This window comes from Dromiciops gliroides, chromosome 3 (assembly GCF_019393635.1).
Source record: "Dromiciops gliroides isolate mDroGli1 chromosome 3, mDroGli1.pri, whole genome shotgun sequence".
In the NCBI taxonomy this organism is placed as follows: domain Eukaryota; kingdom Metazoa; phylum Chordata; class Mammalia; order Microbiotheria; family Microbiotheriidae; genus Dromiciops; species Dromiciops gliroides.
In genome coordinates, this window is record NC_057863.1 from 433,470,787 (window position 1) to 433,487,188 (window position 16,402).

Below are 16,402 nucleotides of genomic sequence, written 5' to 3' on the forward strand. Positions count from 1 at the left end.
AAGCATATTTAAAACTTCTCCCATTCATTTCCCATTTTATCAGTTTCTTTAAGACAATCCTCAATATAAAATCAAAGTCAATAAATGACATCTTGTAGAGAACTTTTCTTTGGAAAGTCATCAAAACAGTTATTCAGTTATTAGGTTCAGGTTCAGGATCCTGACCTCACATATGTTACATATGTTATGTTTTCTTGGCAGAAACTGAAAAAAGATTGAGAATTAAAGTGAGAATGTTAATTACTGATGCCTACCTACTCTCTGTTTCTTCATTCAGAGTTCTTCATGATGACATGTGCTCAAGTTACAGAGGCATATCCTAGTCTCTTATCAATACCCTACTCTTGTTTTTATTGTTTATTTTTTTGTTTTTAATTAATTAATTAATTAATGGTGAGGCAATTGGGGGTAAGTGACTTGTCCAGGGTCACACAGCTAGTAAGTGTCAAGTGTCTGAGGCCAGATTTGAACTCAGGTCCTCCTGAATCCAGGGCTAGTGCTCTATCCACTGCACCACCTAGCTGCCCCATCCCTACTCTTGAATGAAGAACCGTGGGATGTAAATTTTTCATAGTATTGGTTAGGGAAGGTTGTTAATGAAGGAAGGCTCATTGTAGTCTCTAAAAGGGACACAAGAAGAGTAATCTCAGACACCAAAGGAGTTAAAAATTAAGAGAGCATCAAAGCAGTGACTGGAGAGAAGGGGACAGCAACTGTGGAAGGTCTGCTGTTTCAATATAATGTGTCCTTTCACAATCATTTTCTCCAAGTCTCAATGGAACTTATGAGGTCAGATTTACCTTCTTGAGTTAATGTCTCTTGGTTCACCCTATTTGTTATATACACTTTATGTGTTGGCTATTTTGTTGTTAGCCATTTTTGGATATTGTTTGATATTAACTGTGGTTTAGATGTTTAGTTTCTTTTTCTTTTTTTATCTTAATTTTTATCTTTGAACTTAATTTCCCATGAAAAACATATTTAAAGGCATAGCCATTTAACTTTTTTTTTCTGTAATAAATATACCTTTTTTTCTCAACATACCTATAAAAATGTTGATTGTAGTAAAAGGAGATTATGGATCAAACAAATAATTTAAACCTACAAATAACTTTGTCAATTGTGAAGAAAATATACATAATATGCTTCTAAATGAATTATATTGTTGCTAGAGCATACATCATTGTAACTTCAAGAGTTAATGAAATAAGCAAACATTTTCTTTTGTATAGATCAAAGACCCACTACTTATACCATGTCTTTTTCTTTTGAATGTCATTGGATTTGTATCTTTTGCCCTATTGCGATCCAGCTCTTTATAGAATTGATAAAATTATTGATAAAACTTTTGATGAATAGTATAAAAAGTTTTAGAAATATTCATGCCTTTTATTGCAGATATTTTCCAGGTTTATTGCTTTTATAATCCTAAAGTACAATTTAATTTAAAGTATGTTAACTAAATGTTTCATATTATATTTTTGGAAGAAAATCTTGTTTTTCTTAACCAAGACTTTGCATTGCTTGAGTATTAAAAATTAACCGATAACAACAGCTCTAAGAAATAGTATAGTCAGGTAGTTTCTTTCTCCAAGATTAAAATTAGTCATACTTGATTGTATGATGTTTCTCAGGAAAAAGTAGTTTGGCAAACTCTTTGATAAAAAATCTAATGGAAAGTGCACAAAGCTTTAAGAGATATATACATTAATTTTAAAAATTAACATAAAACCCCTAAATCTTTCTTGGAATTTCATTTGCTCTAAATTAAGCATTCTTCTAGTTTTACTATAAATATTTTAATAACAATAAAAGTAATTTATAAATACAAACACTTTATTCCTGGAGTTAATTTATTTAAGACTTTCCTTAATATAAAAATAAGTCAATCTCACTAGGAAAATAAGCTAGTAATTCAAATTTTAAGGAATTTTGATGAAAGTTTCTTCGTCTTGCTTTATATAAAGACAGTAGCCAGAACTGTGAATTGATCCAACCATTTTGGAAAGCAGTTTAAAATTATGTTAAGTGTTAACTAAAATAGCCATGCCCTTTGACCTAGAGATCCCACTTTTGAAGGCTTATTTTCCAAAGGTCAAAAACAGAAAGGTCCTTCTATACTTCAGAATGTTAATAGTGGCACTTTTTGTAGAAACAGAGGATTGAAGACAAAATAGATGCTCATCTGCTAGAGAATGGCAGAACAAATTGTATTGTGTGAATGTAATTGAATTACTTCAGGATAAGTAATGGTGATTGTGAAGAAATTAGAGAAACTTAGAAAGACACATGAACTGAAGCAGAAAGAAACAAGTAGAATTAGGACTCAGCCAGCATACATAATGATGACAATTGTGTGAGTTGAAGATAACAAAAAAGACTTAACATTGTGAAATTAGTAATAAGAGATGAACAATGCACTTGACTTCCTTATTCCTAGAGTTTGGGGAATATGGGTAGAGAACATTGCAGTGCTGTCAGTATTAATTGATGTATTGGTTAGTTTCACTGAACTACTTTCTTCCCTTCCCCTTTCTTTTTTATTTTCACAAGAGGTGGCTTGCTGGGTAGAGGGAAAGGGAGAGATATGTTTGGAAGTAAAAGTGGTATAAAACCAAACTATCAATTAAATTTTAAAAATAACAGTATTAAAACATATTCTCAGAAAAAATGGTGGACTACTATTCTAATGCATATACATCACAATGTTAATAAAAAGTATTTTTGGTTCTTTATTAAATCTTTCTTGTCATTAAGTTAGGGAAATAGTGACTTCACCTGTAATTTCATTGACAGGGAACTAATTCCGTGATGTAGAAACACCCTCTCTTAATGCAGGTTAGCTTCTCCTCACTTGATAGTCTTAGAATGTTAACACTGAGAAGTTAAGTGACTTGCCTGAATCATATAGAAGTATTTATATGAGGTAGGATTTGAACCCATTTCCTCCAAACATCAAGGCCAGTTCTCTATTCATTATATCATGTTGCCTCTCTCTCATTAAGGTACCAGATAGTAAATTACTGTTTTCTAGAAAAGTACATACACCTTTATTTTTTCTCTCCAAAAAGTCTGAGACAACATAATGATCATAGGTGGAATAACAGACCATTTTTTTTTTCATTTGGGAGAATTTTTTTTTTAGTACAATTAAGTTGTTAGTGTGGCTTCTCATATTTCTAAACTGCTCTGTTTTTCTTGGCATATAGGTGGTGATTAGTAGCTGATTAATTATGATATATTAGTAAGATTTAATGTTTTCTTTGGAGTTCTTTCTCATTTGACTTGATATAAACTTTCCTTTTCTCCATTATATCATAAGATCTTTTTCTAGCATATGAAACAATACTGCTGTCACTAAATTAACATGATGAAGCACAAAGATAGATGTGGTGCCAATCCATTACATGTTTAATATTGTGTAAGATGTTCATTTGGTAACACAATTTTCACTTATTTCATGCCAAATTCATGCTTCATTTCTTGTCTGTTTTATGCCACATTGAAATTATACTTCTGAGAAGGTAGAAGATAGTGAGTATATATTATATTTTACTGACTTCTCTGTTTAATATAAGGTTACCATTTTACAGATGAATACACTATGATTCAAACTAAAACTAGAACCAATTATTTTGACTCTTTGGCTTTTGCTTGGAACACTGGCTTTTCTTCCTGTCCTGCTATTTTTATTGCCTAATTTAGTTTGTAAATTATGAAATTTAATCTGAAGTAGGAAAATCATTGATAAAACTGAGATGATACTGCAAAGGAAGCAAATCTATTGCAACTCAGATCAAGTCAGATTGGTTCCCACTGTGTTCAAAAAGCTTTAAAGTTGCATTTTGCATAATTTATTTTTTTAAATGTAGTTATCTCTAAAGTATCATCTGAAGCTGGTTTTTACACTTATATTTTATTTGTTTTCATTTCAGTGAGAAGTGTAAAGCTAGAGGATTTACTGTGATAGTGGATGGCAGAAAATCACAGTGGAATGTGGTGAAAACAGTTGTGTTAATGTTACAGGTAAATTGAATTTTCTACTATACGAGTAAATTGTTTTATCTTGCAGCTGCTAGTCAATGTACTGAAATGTTGTAAAAGCTGAATTATTTCACTGGAAAAGGAGCAAGCCAATATGAATTCCCTAGCTCATTTATAAGACCTAGATCCTGTGACCAAACATTCTATGAACTTTAAAAAAAGTAGTTGAGTTCTTCAAAACATTGTTGAGCTTCTAGAGAATCTAATTGCCATTGCAAAACCAGATTTAAGCTTTTTTTTTTTAAATAAGAAGATAACCTATAGTTAATGTCTATTGTTTCTGGGTGATACTTTCTTCTAAGAATATATGTTTATATAGTTACAATTTTAAGTGAGGAGATTTGTTCATGGGTAGAAGCTCCACTGGAAAGAGGGGCTTTGGAGAGGATTAGGGAATGAAACTAGTCAGGCACAGGGATGAGGACAGTTGATGCAAAGTCATGAAACTCTTAATACAAAAATTGAATTGAATTGAATTGAATTTTAGAATCATTTGGAAGCTGCTGCAAGGTTCTGTAGAGGACTAGAATTTATAATTATTTCTTAAAGAAGATGAGTCTTATACTGTAAATATAATATATAGTTGCTGTTAACCTGACTCTGATGCCAAGTAAGTCACTTAACCTTCCTGAGTCTCAGTTTCCTCATCTTTAAAATGAGGGAATTGGACCATTGATCTGAAAGCCTTGAATGCCTATAAAACAACATAAGATGAAATTGAAAGCAGGTGGAATCTCAGTATTTTTTTTTAACATGTCTTATATTAGTGCAACCTGACATACAATCTGCATGTATATTTAATTGCTGTCATAAAGTCCCTGCCTCTTAATATCACTGCTTCCTGCCTGCCAGCCTGCCTCCTCTCCTGCCATAAATTGGCCATAGTTACTCGTTTATTTTAGACAACAAAAGTCAAGTCCTTGTCTCTAGAAGGTTATTCGTAGTGTTCTAATGCATAGAATTTAACTGGTAGGAATAGAAGGACTGACATCCTTGTAATTGAAAATATTTTTATTTGAACATTAACTCAGATTCAAATTTGTTATACCTGTTAGAAAACCAATTAACTATGTCCTTACATATTTCCCTTCATTGCACTTGAGTTGTACCATAAATGAAGGGATTGTTCTTTCCACCAAATTCTAATCACTGATCATTAGAAAACATAAGGACAGTTAATGAGTGATCTAGCTCTGAATTTATTTTATGAAGGTAACAATCTCTGATCCATTAAGAGTTAATATTCTCAGCAGTATACAAAGGCCAATTATTTACTACTTATGGACTAAACTAGGGTTTATGAGGTCACCTATTCAAAAAATTTCTTGTGCTTTTCTCACAAAGAGAGTGGATACATAAGACAGTGATGATAGTACTGTTAGGTACTGCCTAAATGACTAGGTCAAAAGAGTAGTTAATTAATGGATCAGTTGAATGGCAATGTCTCCTAGAGTACCCTTCAGCTATGTTTTCAGTTTTATGCAGTTCACCATTTTTATCAGTGAGCTGGATGAGGGCATAAAAAGCATGCTTGTCAAATTTATAAATAAGATGAAACTAGGAAGGATAGTTAACATTTTGGATAATGATGGGTTAAATCTACTAAGATGAAATGTAATATGAATAAATATTCATTATTACTTGAAAAAATAAACTTCACCAGTACAAGATGCCCTTGGATAAAAGTGAAAAAGATCGGGCAGCTAGGTGGCGCAGTGGATAGAGCACTGGCCCTGGATTCAGGAGGACCCAAGTTCAAATCTGGCCTCAGACACTTGACACTCACTAGCTCTGTGACCCTGGGCAAGTCACTTAATCCTCATTGCCCCATCCCCACCCCAAAAAAAAAGCACTTAAAAAAAAAATGAAAAAGATCTAGTGGTTTTAGTGAATTGTATGTTGAGTATGCATCAATGTGATGTGGTAGTCCCCCCAAAATGAACTTGATTTTTAGGTGCAAAAAGAGAGGAGTCATAGTTTCAGAATGTAGACAATTATTGCTGTACTTTATTTGGCCTTGATCAGAACATGCAACATTTTGGGAATCATAAAAGCACTGATCTTAGAGTTGGAAGGGACTTGAAATGCCATCTTTAGTCCACTCCTGAATAAGAACCCTCCACATCACCAACAAATGGTCCTCCAGCTTCCACTTGAAAACCTACACTGATGTTGAGCCCACTAGCTATTAAGCAAGTTAATTCAAGTCAGTAAGCAATTTTTGAGCACTACAGGCCAGGCACTATGGTAAGCACTGAGAATTCAAAGGCAAGCTAAGAGAAAAACGGTTCTCATCCTCAAGGAACTTAGGTTCTCATGAGAGAAGTTGACACAGAAAAGGGAGCTGAAAAAAGTAGAGAAGTACCCACACAAGAGCATCAGGAAGCCCAACAAGTCAAGAGTGGAGCAAGGAGATGAAGGAGTAGGACTGCTCTGGCTTCTTCAAATTACTTCAAGTTCCAATTAAAATTCTACTTTTTCAGGAAGCCTTTCCTGATACTCCTTAATTCTAGGGCTTTTTCTCTGTTGATGATTATTTTCAGTCTTTTCTTTTATATTGTTTGTAAATTGTTTTTGCATGTTGTGACCTTCTTTAGAGTAGGGACTGTTTTTTGCTTTTTTTTTCCATCCCTAGCGATTAGGAACTTTTAATGTCTTTCCTAAAATGTGACATACAGAATTGAACATAATACTCCATATATTTTCTGACCAGGGAAAGGTAAAATGGAACTAACACTTCTCATGCTAAAAACTGAGCCTCTCTTTCTATACTTTATTTATTTTTTATTTTTTTATTTTTTGGTGACGCAGTTGGGGTTAAGTGACTTGCCCAGGGTCACACAGCTAGTAAGTGTCAAGTGCCTGTGCCCGATTTGAACTCAGGTCCTCCTGAATCCAGGGCCGGTGCTCTATCCACTGCACCATGTAGCTGCCCCGTCTTCCTATACTGTAAACTCAGATGAGAACTTATGACTCGTTGAGCTTTTAGTTTGCTAAAATTCCTACATGATTTTCACATGAAAATCTGGATAATTTTTCACAAGTGAAGAATTTTACATTAATCCCTATTAAAATATAATCTTAGGTTCAGTGCTTTATTCTAGTTTGATATACACAAATTTATATATATGTATACGTGTGTATGTATATCTACATGTACATATATGTATTTCTACACATACATACATATACACACATCGATAAGATAATGTGTGTGTGTGTGTGTGTATTTTTGGATCTTCTCATCCAGAAATGTTAGCTGTCATTCAAAATGTTAGCAGAAGAACATTTTAAACTGGAGTATATCAAGGAGAAAGTGATCAGGCATGGAAATCATATATGTGGATAGACTGAGTAAAAGACTTAGGGGTTATCTGATAGCTATCTTCAGATATTTAAAGATCAAACTTATCGAAAAGTGAGCTCTTGTTCTGTGTGACACCAGAGGACGGAAATAAGAACAAATGGGAGGTAGTGGTATATTATCCTTAAATATTTTTTGTAATTATTTTCTTTCTCTAAAAACATTTCTTAAAACTTAGTGAATCCTATATTCTAAAAATGTGAATATTATTACATGAGAAATAATTGTACAAAATGGAAATACTTCTGTAATTGTTTGAATTTACTTATTCTAGAGGACTTCTGTGTGGTTGAATGAGAAATATGTATAGGATGTCACAAAACTTTTCAGTACATTAAAGAGCTTAAAATTTCACTGATACTTTTGGGAACCGTATATTGTTTTATGCCTTGTAAAGCCCATGATACAAAAAGCAAAATTTCAGAATTCATAGGTATTGGGGTTTTATCTCACTATATCTTCATTAATTTAGTTGAAAGAGTAATAAAGCCCCAGATAATTGACTGGACATTGCCGAGTCAGTTAGGTTTTTGAAATCTTTGTTAATCACTGTGACATTTTATTTTCTTGTCATGAGCATGTTCTGGAGTTTGGAATTTTGCCAATATTGTATTAAATTTGTATTTAAAACATTTTTGGGGGGGTGAGGCAATTGGGGTTAAGTGACTTGTCCAGGGTCACACAGCTAGTAAGTGCTAAGTGTCTGAGGCTGGATTTGAACTCAGGTCCTCCTGACTCCAGGGCTGGTGTTCTATCCATTGCACTGCCTAGCTGCCCCCCAATTTGTATCTTTTTTTAAGAAAGTGCTATTAATTGCATAGCTCACTGGTCTTTGTTATGAGACTGAGCAGTGGCACTGATAACAATAATTAAAATGACATTTTCCTCTTAGTTTTCTGTTGCTTTTATATTACTCTAAATGTGTAATTTCATTTTCAATGTACTTTGCAGAATGTTGTTCCAGCTGAGGTATCACTTGTTTGTGTAGTAAAACCAGATGAATTTTGGGATAAGAAAGTCACACATTTTTGCTTTTGGAAAGAGAAAGATAGACTTGGCTTTGAGGTAAGTTCCTATTTTTCCAATAATAATGACTTTTATGAATTCATGATGTTGGTGTTTTAGATCATTTTAATGATTTATTTGGATGACTAAAATGTTTTCTTTCTCAAGTATTCATATATTTAACAAAATCTTGAATTGATTAATTAAATTCTGTCAAAGAGGTAACTTGGTATTATGGGAGGGTGGAAGAGGGAAACACTGCTTTCAGAGAAGAACTGATAAGTAGAAGTATATATAGAATAATTTTACTTACACACACATATGCCTATTTGTATCTAATGGTAGCCATCTCTGAGGTGGGGAGGAAAGGGAAGAAAAAGAAGAGAAAAAATTTACATAACAATTTTGTTGTATATTTGAAAGGAATTGCAAGATATACATAGTAGATTTGCAGTTTCACGTGCAGTCACCTTTTTTTATTGTATTGTGTTTATTATTTATTATATTATGGAAATGCTTGTTTTATTCCATAAATTAAAAATAAAATAAATTTAAAACTGATCAGAATATCTAGGTTTGCGTTGCAGGGAAGATGTTTTTGATCTTAGGCAATTCATTTAATTTCTGAACCTTAATTTCTGTGTATAAATTGGTAATGCTTAAAAAAAATTGGTAACACTTGTACCACCTAGGCCATAGTGAAAAATAAAATGTTTTAGCACTTTATAAACCTTGAGGTATTATGTAAATGTAAACTATTGTTGTTATTCTAAACATTTTTGGACTTTAAGCTTCATTACTTATATTTGTTTCATTGAGATATATGGTGATAATTTCATTATATTTATCTTGGTTATAGCACATGAAAAAAGCTGTGACATATAGTATGTATTGTAGTTATATTTCCTGACTTGACTCGTTTTAAAATTTTTTATTTTTTCTAGATCTCATAGAAGCTGAGTTGACATATAAATGTATTCATCTTTTAGGATTATAACACTTTTTAGTAATTTCCCCTTTCACAGACTATTTGTTAGTTTCCATGTCTCATCAAGATAGTTGACAGTAGCCAATCAATGGCTTGAAATAATTTGTGAGAGCACTGAAGGGTAAAGAGAAAAGTAATGATTTAATTAAAGCCTAGACTTCATGGACCAGCTAATCAGCACTAAACGTGTGTATTGGCTGTTAGATTTGCCTACCTCATATGTGGAAACATTCAATGGAAATATTAGACCCTAGAAATGAAAACTTTCAGGAAATCTGATAAATCTGATAAAATTCAGCTGAAATTTTGTACTTTGTGGTCACTTTTGAGAGTTTCAGCAATGAGGTTGATGTACTTTGCTATAGAAGTAGAAATTCTCTGACAACAAATAAGTATTTATTAAGCTCTTATAGTGCCAGGCACTGTACTAAGTACTAGATATTCAAAGACAAAAATGAAACAGTACCTGCTCTTTAAAGATCTTACATTCTAATGGTGTAAATATGTTATCTAAAGGTGGGAAACCGGCCCAAGCTTGTTTTTATCTTTTTAGGGTCAGACAATCTGAGTCAGCCTAATGTCGTTAGAAGTACACACTCATTGCTGTTGCTCTCACAGTTTAACCATATCAAAATGATTTCTTGTCCCAACCAATTTGAACAATACTGTAAGTTTTATTTTTATTTAATTTTATGGACCACAAGTGTTTCATTTCATTGCAATTCTGAATCTGAATTAATGGACTTGTAAGAGGTAGGCCTAACCCAGATAGTTTATTGTAGTTGGCAAGATTTGATTGGGAAGACATTGTGGTTGAAGTTTGAATGATGATATGGAAGAAGGAGAGTCTGAGTTATTTGAATAGCTAGATAAAGGAGTCTGGTACTTCTGTTTCTAATGTACTTCTAGTAGCATTTGAGAATCCCCTCTCAATAGGATTAGGAAAGTTAACACCCCCCCCCACACACACATCCCTTTAGGATTAGCCCAATAGATAGATGCTTAAGGAAGTTAACAGGGAGAGTAAAGGTATAGCAGGAACTAGTATTCCTCGGCCGTCGTTAATAGTTTTAGAAAAGCTTAATCACTATCACAAGCAAAATTTAAAAAAAAATTTAAACCTGTCCTTTTGTATTAAACAATTAGAAATAGGAGAACATGGTGTCATTTTGTTTTTTTTTTGTTTTTTCCCCCCCGCACATTTGTTTTTGAGTGATCATGCCTTGAAGGCAGAGAGGGACAGCTTATGGACTTAGTAACAGCAAAAGTGAAGAAGACAATGTTGATGGGATATAGGGTAGGGGATAAGTGGGGAGAGGACATAGAGGACAGTGGACATGAATAGGTTGCAAATGGAAACCATGGTCTTTGACCTAGAATATTTGCTGGAGAATATGTTAACTTTCAGTTAAATTAGGACTATACTGAGGGGAAGAAGGGAATGAGGATAAGAACTGGGAACCTATCCTGATGGTAAGAAGACCTTGGGCTTGCTCTATTACTATCTTCCAGGGGAAAACTTCTATCAATGGGGTTTTGATGGTGGTAGATTTTTGGCTTCAAAGGATTTAGGAGGCTGCATGACAAGTTTAATATCACTCTAACAAAATACTAGAACAAAATGTGGTGAGGATGTGGTCTAATGAGACCTATGAAAAGTTTTCCCTGCCTTCAGAGTTCTATAGGCTTGGGGGGCTCACAGAAGATTTACTGTTGCAAAATCATTTGAATCAGATCCCCCAGTTGGAGACTAAGCATTTTTTACATGACTAAAATGCTGAATTCTGCTTACCTCACACATCATAAAGCTGGATTCTCTGTGTAACTGGTTCTGCTTGTGGGAGACTGCAAGATTTGGTATGAAATCCCTAAAAGAGATAGGTTTGGTGGATTTGATCTATTTCCCCCACCCCAGCCTTGCCACTCCCTAGGGGTGACCAGTTTTTTCAGGAGCAGTTATGTCCTATCATTTTGACAAAGATCCATCTGAGTGGCATCAGACTTTACTTGTGCCTGAATTGAAATTAGAGACAATTTATCTTTGCCTCTTGTTTTTTTACACTGTGAATGATGACTATCTACCCTCAGGGAAACATGATTCCTGGAAAGCTATGTTCAGTTACTGTTAGGGCCTATTGTTTGATTTTTATATTGTATATCTTTAAACAAGAAAAAAAACTATCTAAAAAAAGAAATTCACTTGCTTTGCCAAGTGCATTGATCAAATTAATTGAAAATTCACTATGAACAGTTATTTACAAGTTAGCCCAGAAGTTGCAGTTTCTTTTCTAAAATTACTAAAGCATATTCAATCCCATTGCTCTCGCTAAAATAATATCATTAATATCAAAATATATCAATCGATTTTAGTGAAAGAAATATTTTAGGTCATTAATGTTATGGATTTCATCTTTATCTTTATTAATGTTGTGGATTTCATTCTTTTACATTTTTGTATAATGTACATAATATGCATATATGCAATTTATGTGTACATATGTTGGGGATAGGGCATTTAGGTGGTATAATGGATAGAATGCTGGGCCTGAAGTCAGGAAGACTCATCTTCTAAGTTCAAATGTGGCCTCAAACACTTACTGGCTGTGTTACCCTAGGCAAATCACTTGACCCTGTTTGCTTCAGTTGCTCATCTTTTGTAAAAAGAGCTAGAGAAGGAAATAGCAGACCACTCTAGTATCTTTGCCAAGAAAACCCCAAATGGGGTCAGAGAGTCAGACATGACTGAAGAAAAACAGCAATACACTGGAGATAGGAATGTGTACGTAAATCTTTTTTATTGATGGAATATACAATCAAAAATGTTGGAGGATATGAGTCCAGAGTGTTATGCAGTTATATAGCTATTTAAAAGAACTGGTTGATCTATTAATACATACATCGTGAACGCTTACTCTTGGATAATTTAGCTGGGTCCAGGAAAAGAGAGGGCTGGGTTGTCTTTAGGAAATTGTACAGTGATTTTAGTGATAACTTTTGTCTTTTTATGTCATTTGTTACCTGACATAGGCTCTGAGGAGCAGTAAAAAGACTCAAGGAGGTGAAAAAAATCATATTGGTGTTCCGGGGGAGTATGTTAGAAAATTGAGCTGGAGGTTAGGAGGATTAGCAAAGAGTATGAGGGGGTAAGAATGAGGAGAGAGCTTCTTTACTAGGAGGAAAACATTTTAACCTAAACATTTTATAGTTACATTGTGTCTAGAACTTTTTTATTTCCGTTTAAGAAAACAACATTGTTTTCCCTTTAAAAGTCTTAATATTTTAATATTTAAATTTATTCATCTACATAAGCAATTCTAGTGCCAACTAACATGTTTTCTTTTAGGTTACTATCAATGAAGCTTCATTAAGTAGAAAGAATCATACTGAACCACAGCAAACTAAATTATGCATGTTATTTAAAATTTTATGTTATTTCTATGAACCTTACCCCGTAATTTAATTTAGAATAGTGTATAATTCTCTGTAGGTACAGTACCAGTGTTATTAATTGGTGACTGTCCTTTTTGTGACTAATCTCACTAAATTAAACTTTGTGTATAGGACAAAAAATAAAGACTATAGAACAACCAAAATAAGAATGAATAACAGGCTCCTATTTGATGTAATGTAAATAAATCTAGTCTGGTTCTTTTGATTAAGTCATTTAAGACCTGTTGCATTTCTTTTGAAAATTGACATTACTTGGTAATGATTTCCCCCTTCAGTCTAAATGTGACTGGAATCCACATGAATCTCAATTTTAAGAGAGGAAGCGTCTGGTTCTTTTTTCACATCCTTGACCTGTATGAGATCTGTAAGATCCATTAACATTTATTTCCTGTTAACTTAAGTTTGGTATGTGTCAAATCAGACTTTCACTTCAGCCTAAGAACCCAGCATATTGTTTTAGGAATGTAAAAGTGCTGCACTTGGTTGGGAGGGAAAATGTTGTAGGACTTCTGTAGATCTTTAAAGTATTATGGAGACATTTGCTCCTCTGGTAAGTTTTCCAGTGTCATCATGTATTGATATTGGAAGTAGGGTTCTTATCACAGTTCAGAATTATGGGAGTGGCATGAGCGGTTTACTCCTTTATAACCTGGTAAGTTTTTTAGTGGGGCCAGAATGACCTGAGATCTCAGCAATGAATCTCATCCCTCCAGGTGTTAGTGGACCTCAAAAAAGAACAGTAATAATAATACATAGGTATTGCACTTGCATGCTTAGCTACTTTTTTCAGCTGTTATTAACTATATGTTAAATAAAAATTCAGTGGAGATCTTCAAGAACACTAAAAGCATGAAGCATTTTTCTTTTCAAATATAATTCTCCATCTCAGACTGTGTTATGCAGTGTTGGTATCTTTTTTTTTGTAGGGGTGTCTCAGGAAACTGATTAGAGAATTTAGAGTATGATGTCTGAGGCAATTTCAAACATCACATAAATTAATAGATGGTAGTATACAGCTACTATATACATTTAAAGCTTGGTATTAAATGTTTATATTATACTTATTGGTATATTATACATATTACATATAAACTTTAGCCTCTATAATTTGCTATCTTGTTATTTGACAATATGTATGTTGCCAAAGGAGAAGATTTGGATAATGATTTTGCTATTTACTTACCTCTGTAACTTTGGACAGTGTGAAACAGATGAGAAGACTGTTTTGCTTCATTGAAGATTTTTCCTAAGTGTGTATGTGTGTATGTGTATATGTTGGTATATATGTATGTGTGTGCATATGTATATGTAGGTGCATATGCATGTCTATGTGTATATATATATAAACATTCCCTGCTTTCACAAAATTCCTACATATAATGATGAGGTTTCCTCTCTGCTGAAGCTAATGAAGTTTCTTCTCTGATCTTGCACCACCTCTCCTGTGAGAGTCCTACTGATACTGACATTGTGATGAGAGCAGTTATGAGTTTTGGGGCAGCCAGGTGGTTCTGTGGATAAAGCACTGGCCCTGGATTCAGGAGGACCTGAGTTTAAATACGGCCTCAGACACTTGACACTTACTTGCTGTGTGACCCTAGGCAAGTCACTTATTCCTCATTGTCCCCCCCCAAAAAAAGAATATCCTTATTCAAACTCATTATGTTTATAGTCAGTACCAATGAGGTTGTTAACATATTATTTAATTTTTCTCTAACTATTCATTTAAACTTTTTTCTACTTCTCCAACTTGATTTTAAAGCCCTCGATGAATAGACCATTTCTTATATTTTGGTATCATCACAGCATATAGCACAGTATTGGGTACTGTGAGGCAAAGGATAGGGTTTGGATCTGTGATTTTATTGCTATAATAAATTCTCTTTACCAATACAGGTCAGTACATTATCTGCAACTTATAGTCTTAGAAATTTGCCTAAAGCTCTGAGAGCTTTAGTGACTTGCCCATGATCATACAGCCAGTATTTGAACCCCGGTCTTCTTGACTTCAAGGCTAGCTCTCTGTTCATCACTTCATGCTGCCTCTCATTGATGATTAAGAAATTTGCTGAAGGCCCATAATTTTAAAGTTTAGTATATATATATTTAAGTCATTGAGGGACTTTTACATGAATCATTTAAAGTGTGTGTGTATAGTTTTCTAAAGTATCCCTCCTTTAAAATCCTTCTAATTTAACCACAAAGTATTTAAAGGGTTAGAGCATAACTCTATTTGAGCATAGACTTAGAGCTGGAAGAGAAATTAAAAGTCAGCTGATTCAAACCCTTCACTTTATAGATGAGGAAAATGAGGTTCAGAGAGGTGACATTACTTGCCTAAAATCATAGAACTAGTAAGTGGAATTTGAACCCAAATCCTCTGATTGTAGATATAACACTTTTTCAACCCTTTTCTGTGTGGCGAAGGAAAGCTTTAGTATAGCATAACCCCAAAGCACAGATAATTTATGATGGTTACAATTAGCCAACTCAACATTATGCTTTAAAAAAAACAATTGTATGTGTGTTTGTATAGGATAGAGATTGGACCTATAATTACATTGGTATAGGGAATCTCCTAAATGAGGATACTACCCTTACCATTTCAGAGCTACACCTTCTCTGCAACTTTATAATCTTAGAGAGTTGTCTAGAGGACTTTGAGCTTAGGTCACTAGTCTAGGGTCACACAACCACTAATTATAAAGATCTTCCTGTCTTTGAGGCAAGGTTGTATGTGAGTGTGTGAACACTTTTATATATATATATAATGTACACACATTACACATATATATTATATACATATTATATGTGGTGGATAGAGCACTGGCCCTGGAGTCAGGAGGACCTGAGTTCAAATTTGGCCTCAGACACTTAACACTTGCTAACTGTATGACCCTGGGCAAGTCACTTAACCCCAGTTGCCTTACTAAAAAACAAACAAACAAACAAACATTATATATGTATATAACCTTGGTTATTTTGCATTCATGTGTGTGTGTGTTCATTCTCTTCTGCTAGGGATTCAGGGAGGGGGGGGGGAATGGTAGATAAGTTGCCATGAGAATGCTTTAGGTTTTTTTCTTCCACAAGTAGAATAATTCTGCCTCCCTTTTGTCCTTCAGTATTTGGATATCATTTCTGTGTAATACAAATAACCTTACATATATTCCCCAAAGTAGTGTGGATCAGATCCTTGGCAGAGGAGAACAGGGTCCTGTATATGCCAGGGGATAATTTTTCTGTCATCTGTTACCAGATGGTTTATAAGGGTGAAAGATGATTATATGACTTGGTAAAATAACTAAAAAAGATAGTCCTTCCTACAGAGGAAGGTGCTAAACTTGTTCCTTTCATGATAAAAACAAAATTAAATAACAAAAAGCAGAACCAGAGTACATTATCCTAGAAAAAATTAACATTTTCAGAAAGGGAAGAATCTTGTTTGTAAGAATTCAAAAAGTTTCCCAACAGTTCAGTCTCCACCCCCTATTACCCAGTTCTTTATTGCCAGGCTTTCAATATATCATCCCAAATTACCAATCAAACAC

General features: G+C 33.8%; 1 protein-coding gene across 3 annotated transcripts in view; it reads left to right on the forward strand.

The window, feature by feature from the left end:
• Positions 1-16,402, forward strand: part of SESTD1 (SEC14 and spectrin domain containing 1) — a 147,412-nt gene that overhangs the window by 64,709 nt on the left and 66,301 nt on the right. For all 3 annotated transcript variants that reach the window (XM_043996644.1, XM_043996643.1, XM_043996642.1), the window contains 2 exons: positions 3,936-4,026; positions 8,360-8,473. In XM_043996644.1, coding sequence (XP_043852579.1) covers positions 3,936-4,026; positions 8,360-8,473 — 205 coding nt within the window. The remainder of the gene's footprint in view (positions 1-3,935; positions 4,027-8,359; positions 8,474-16,402) is intronic.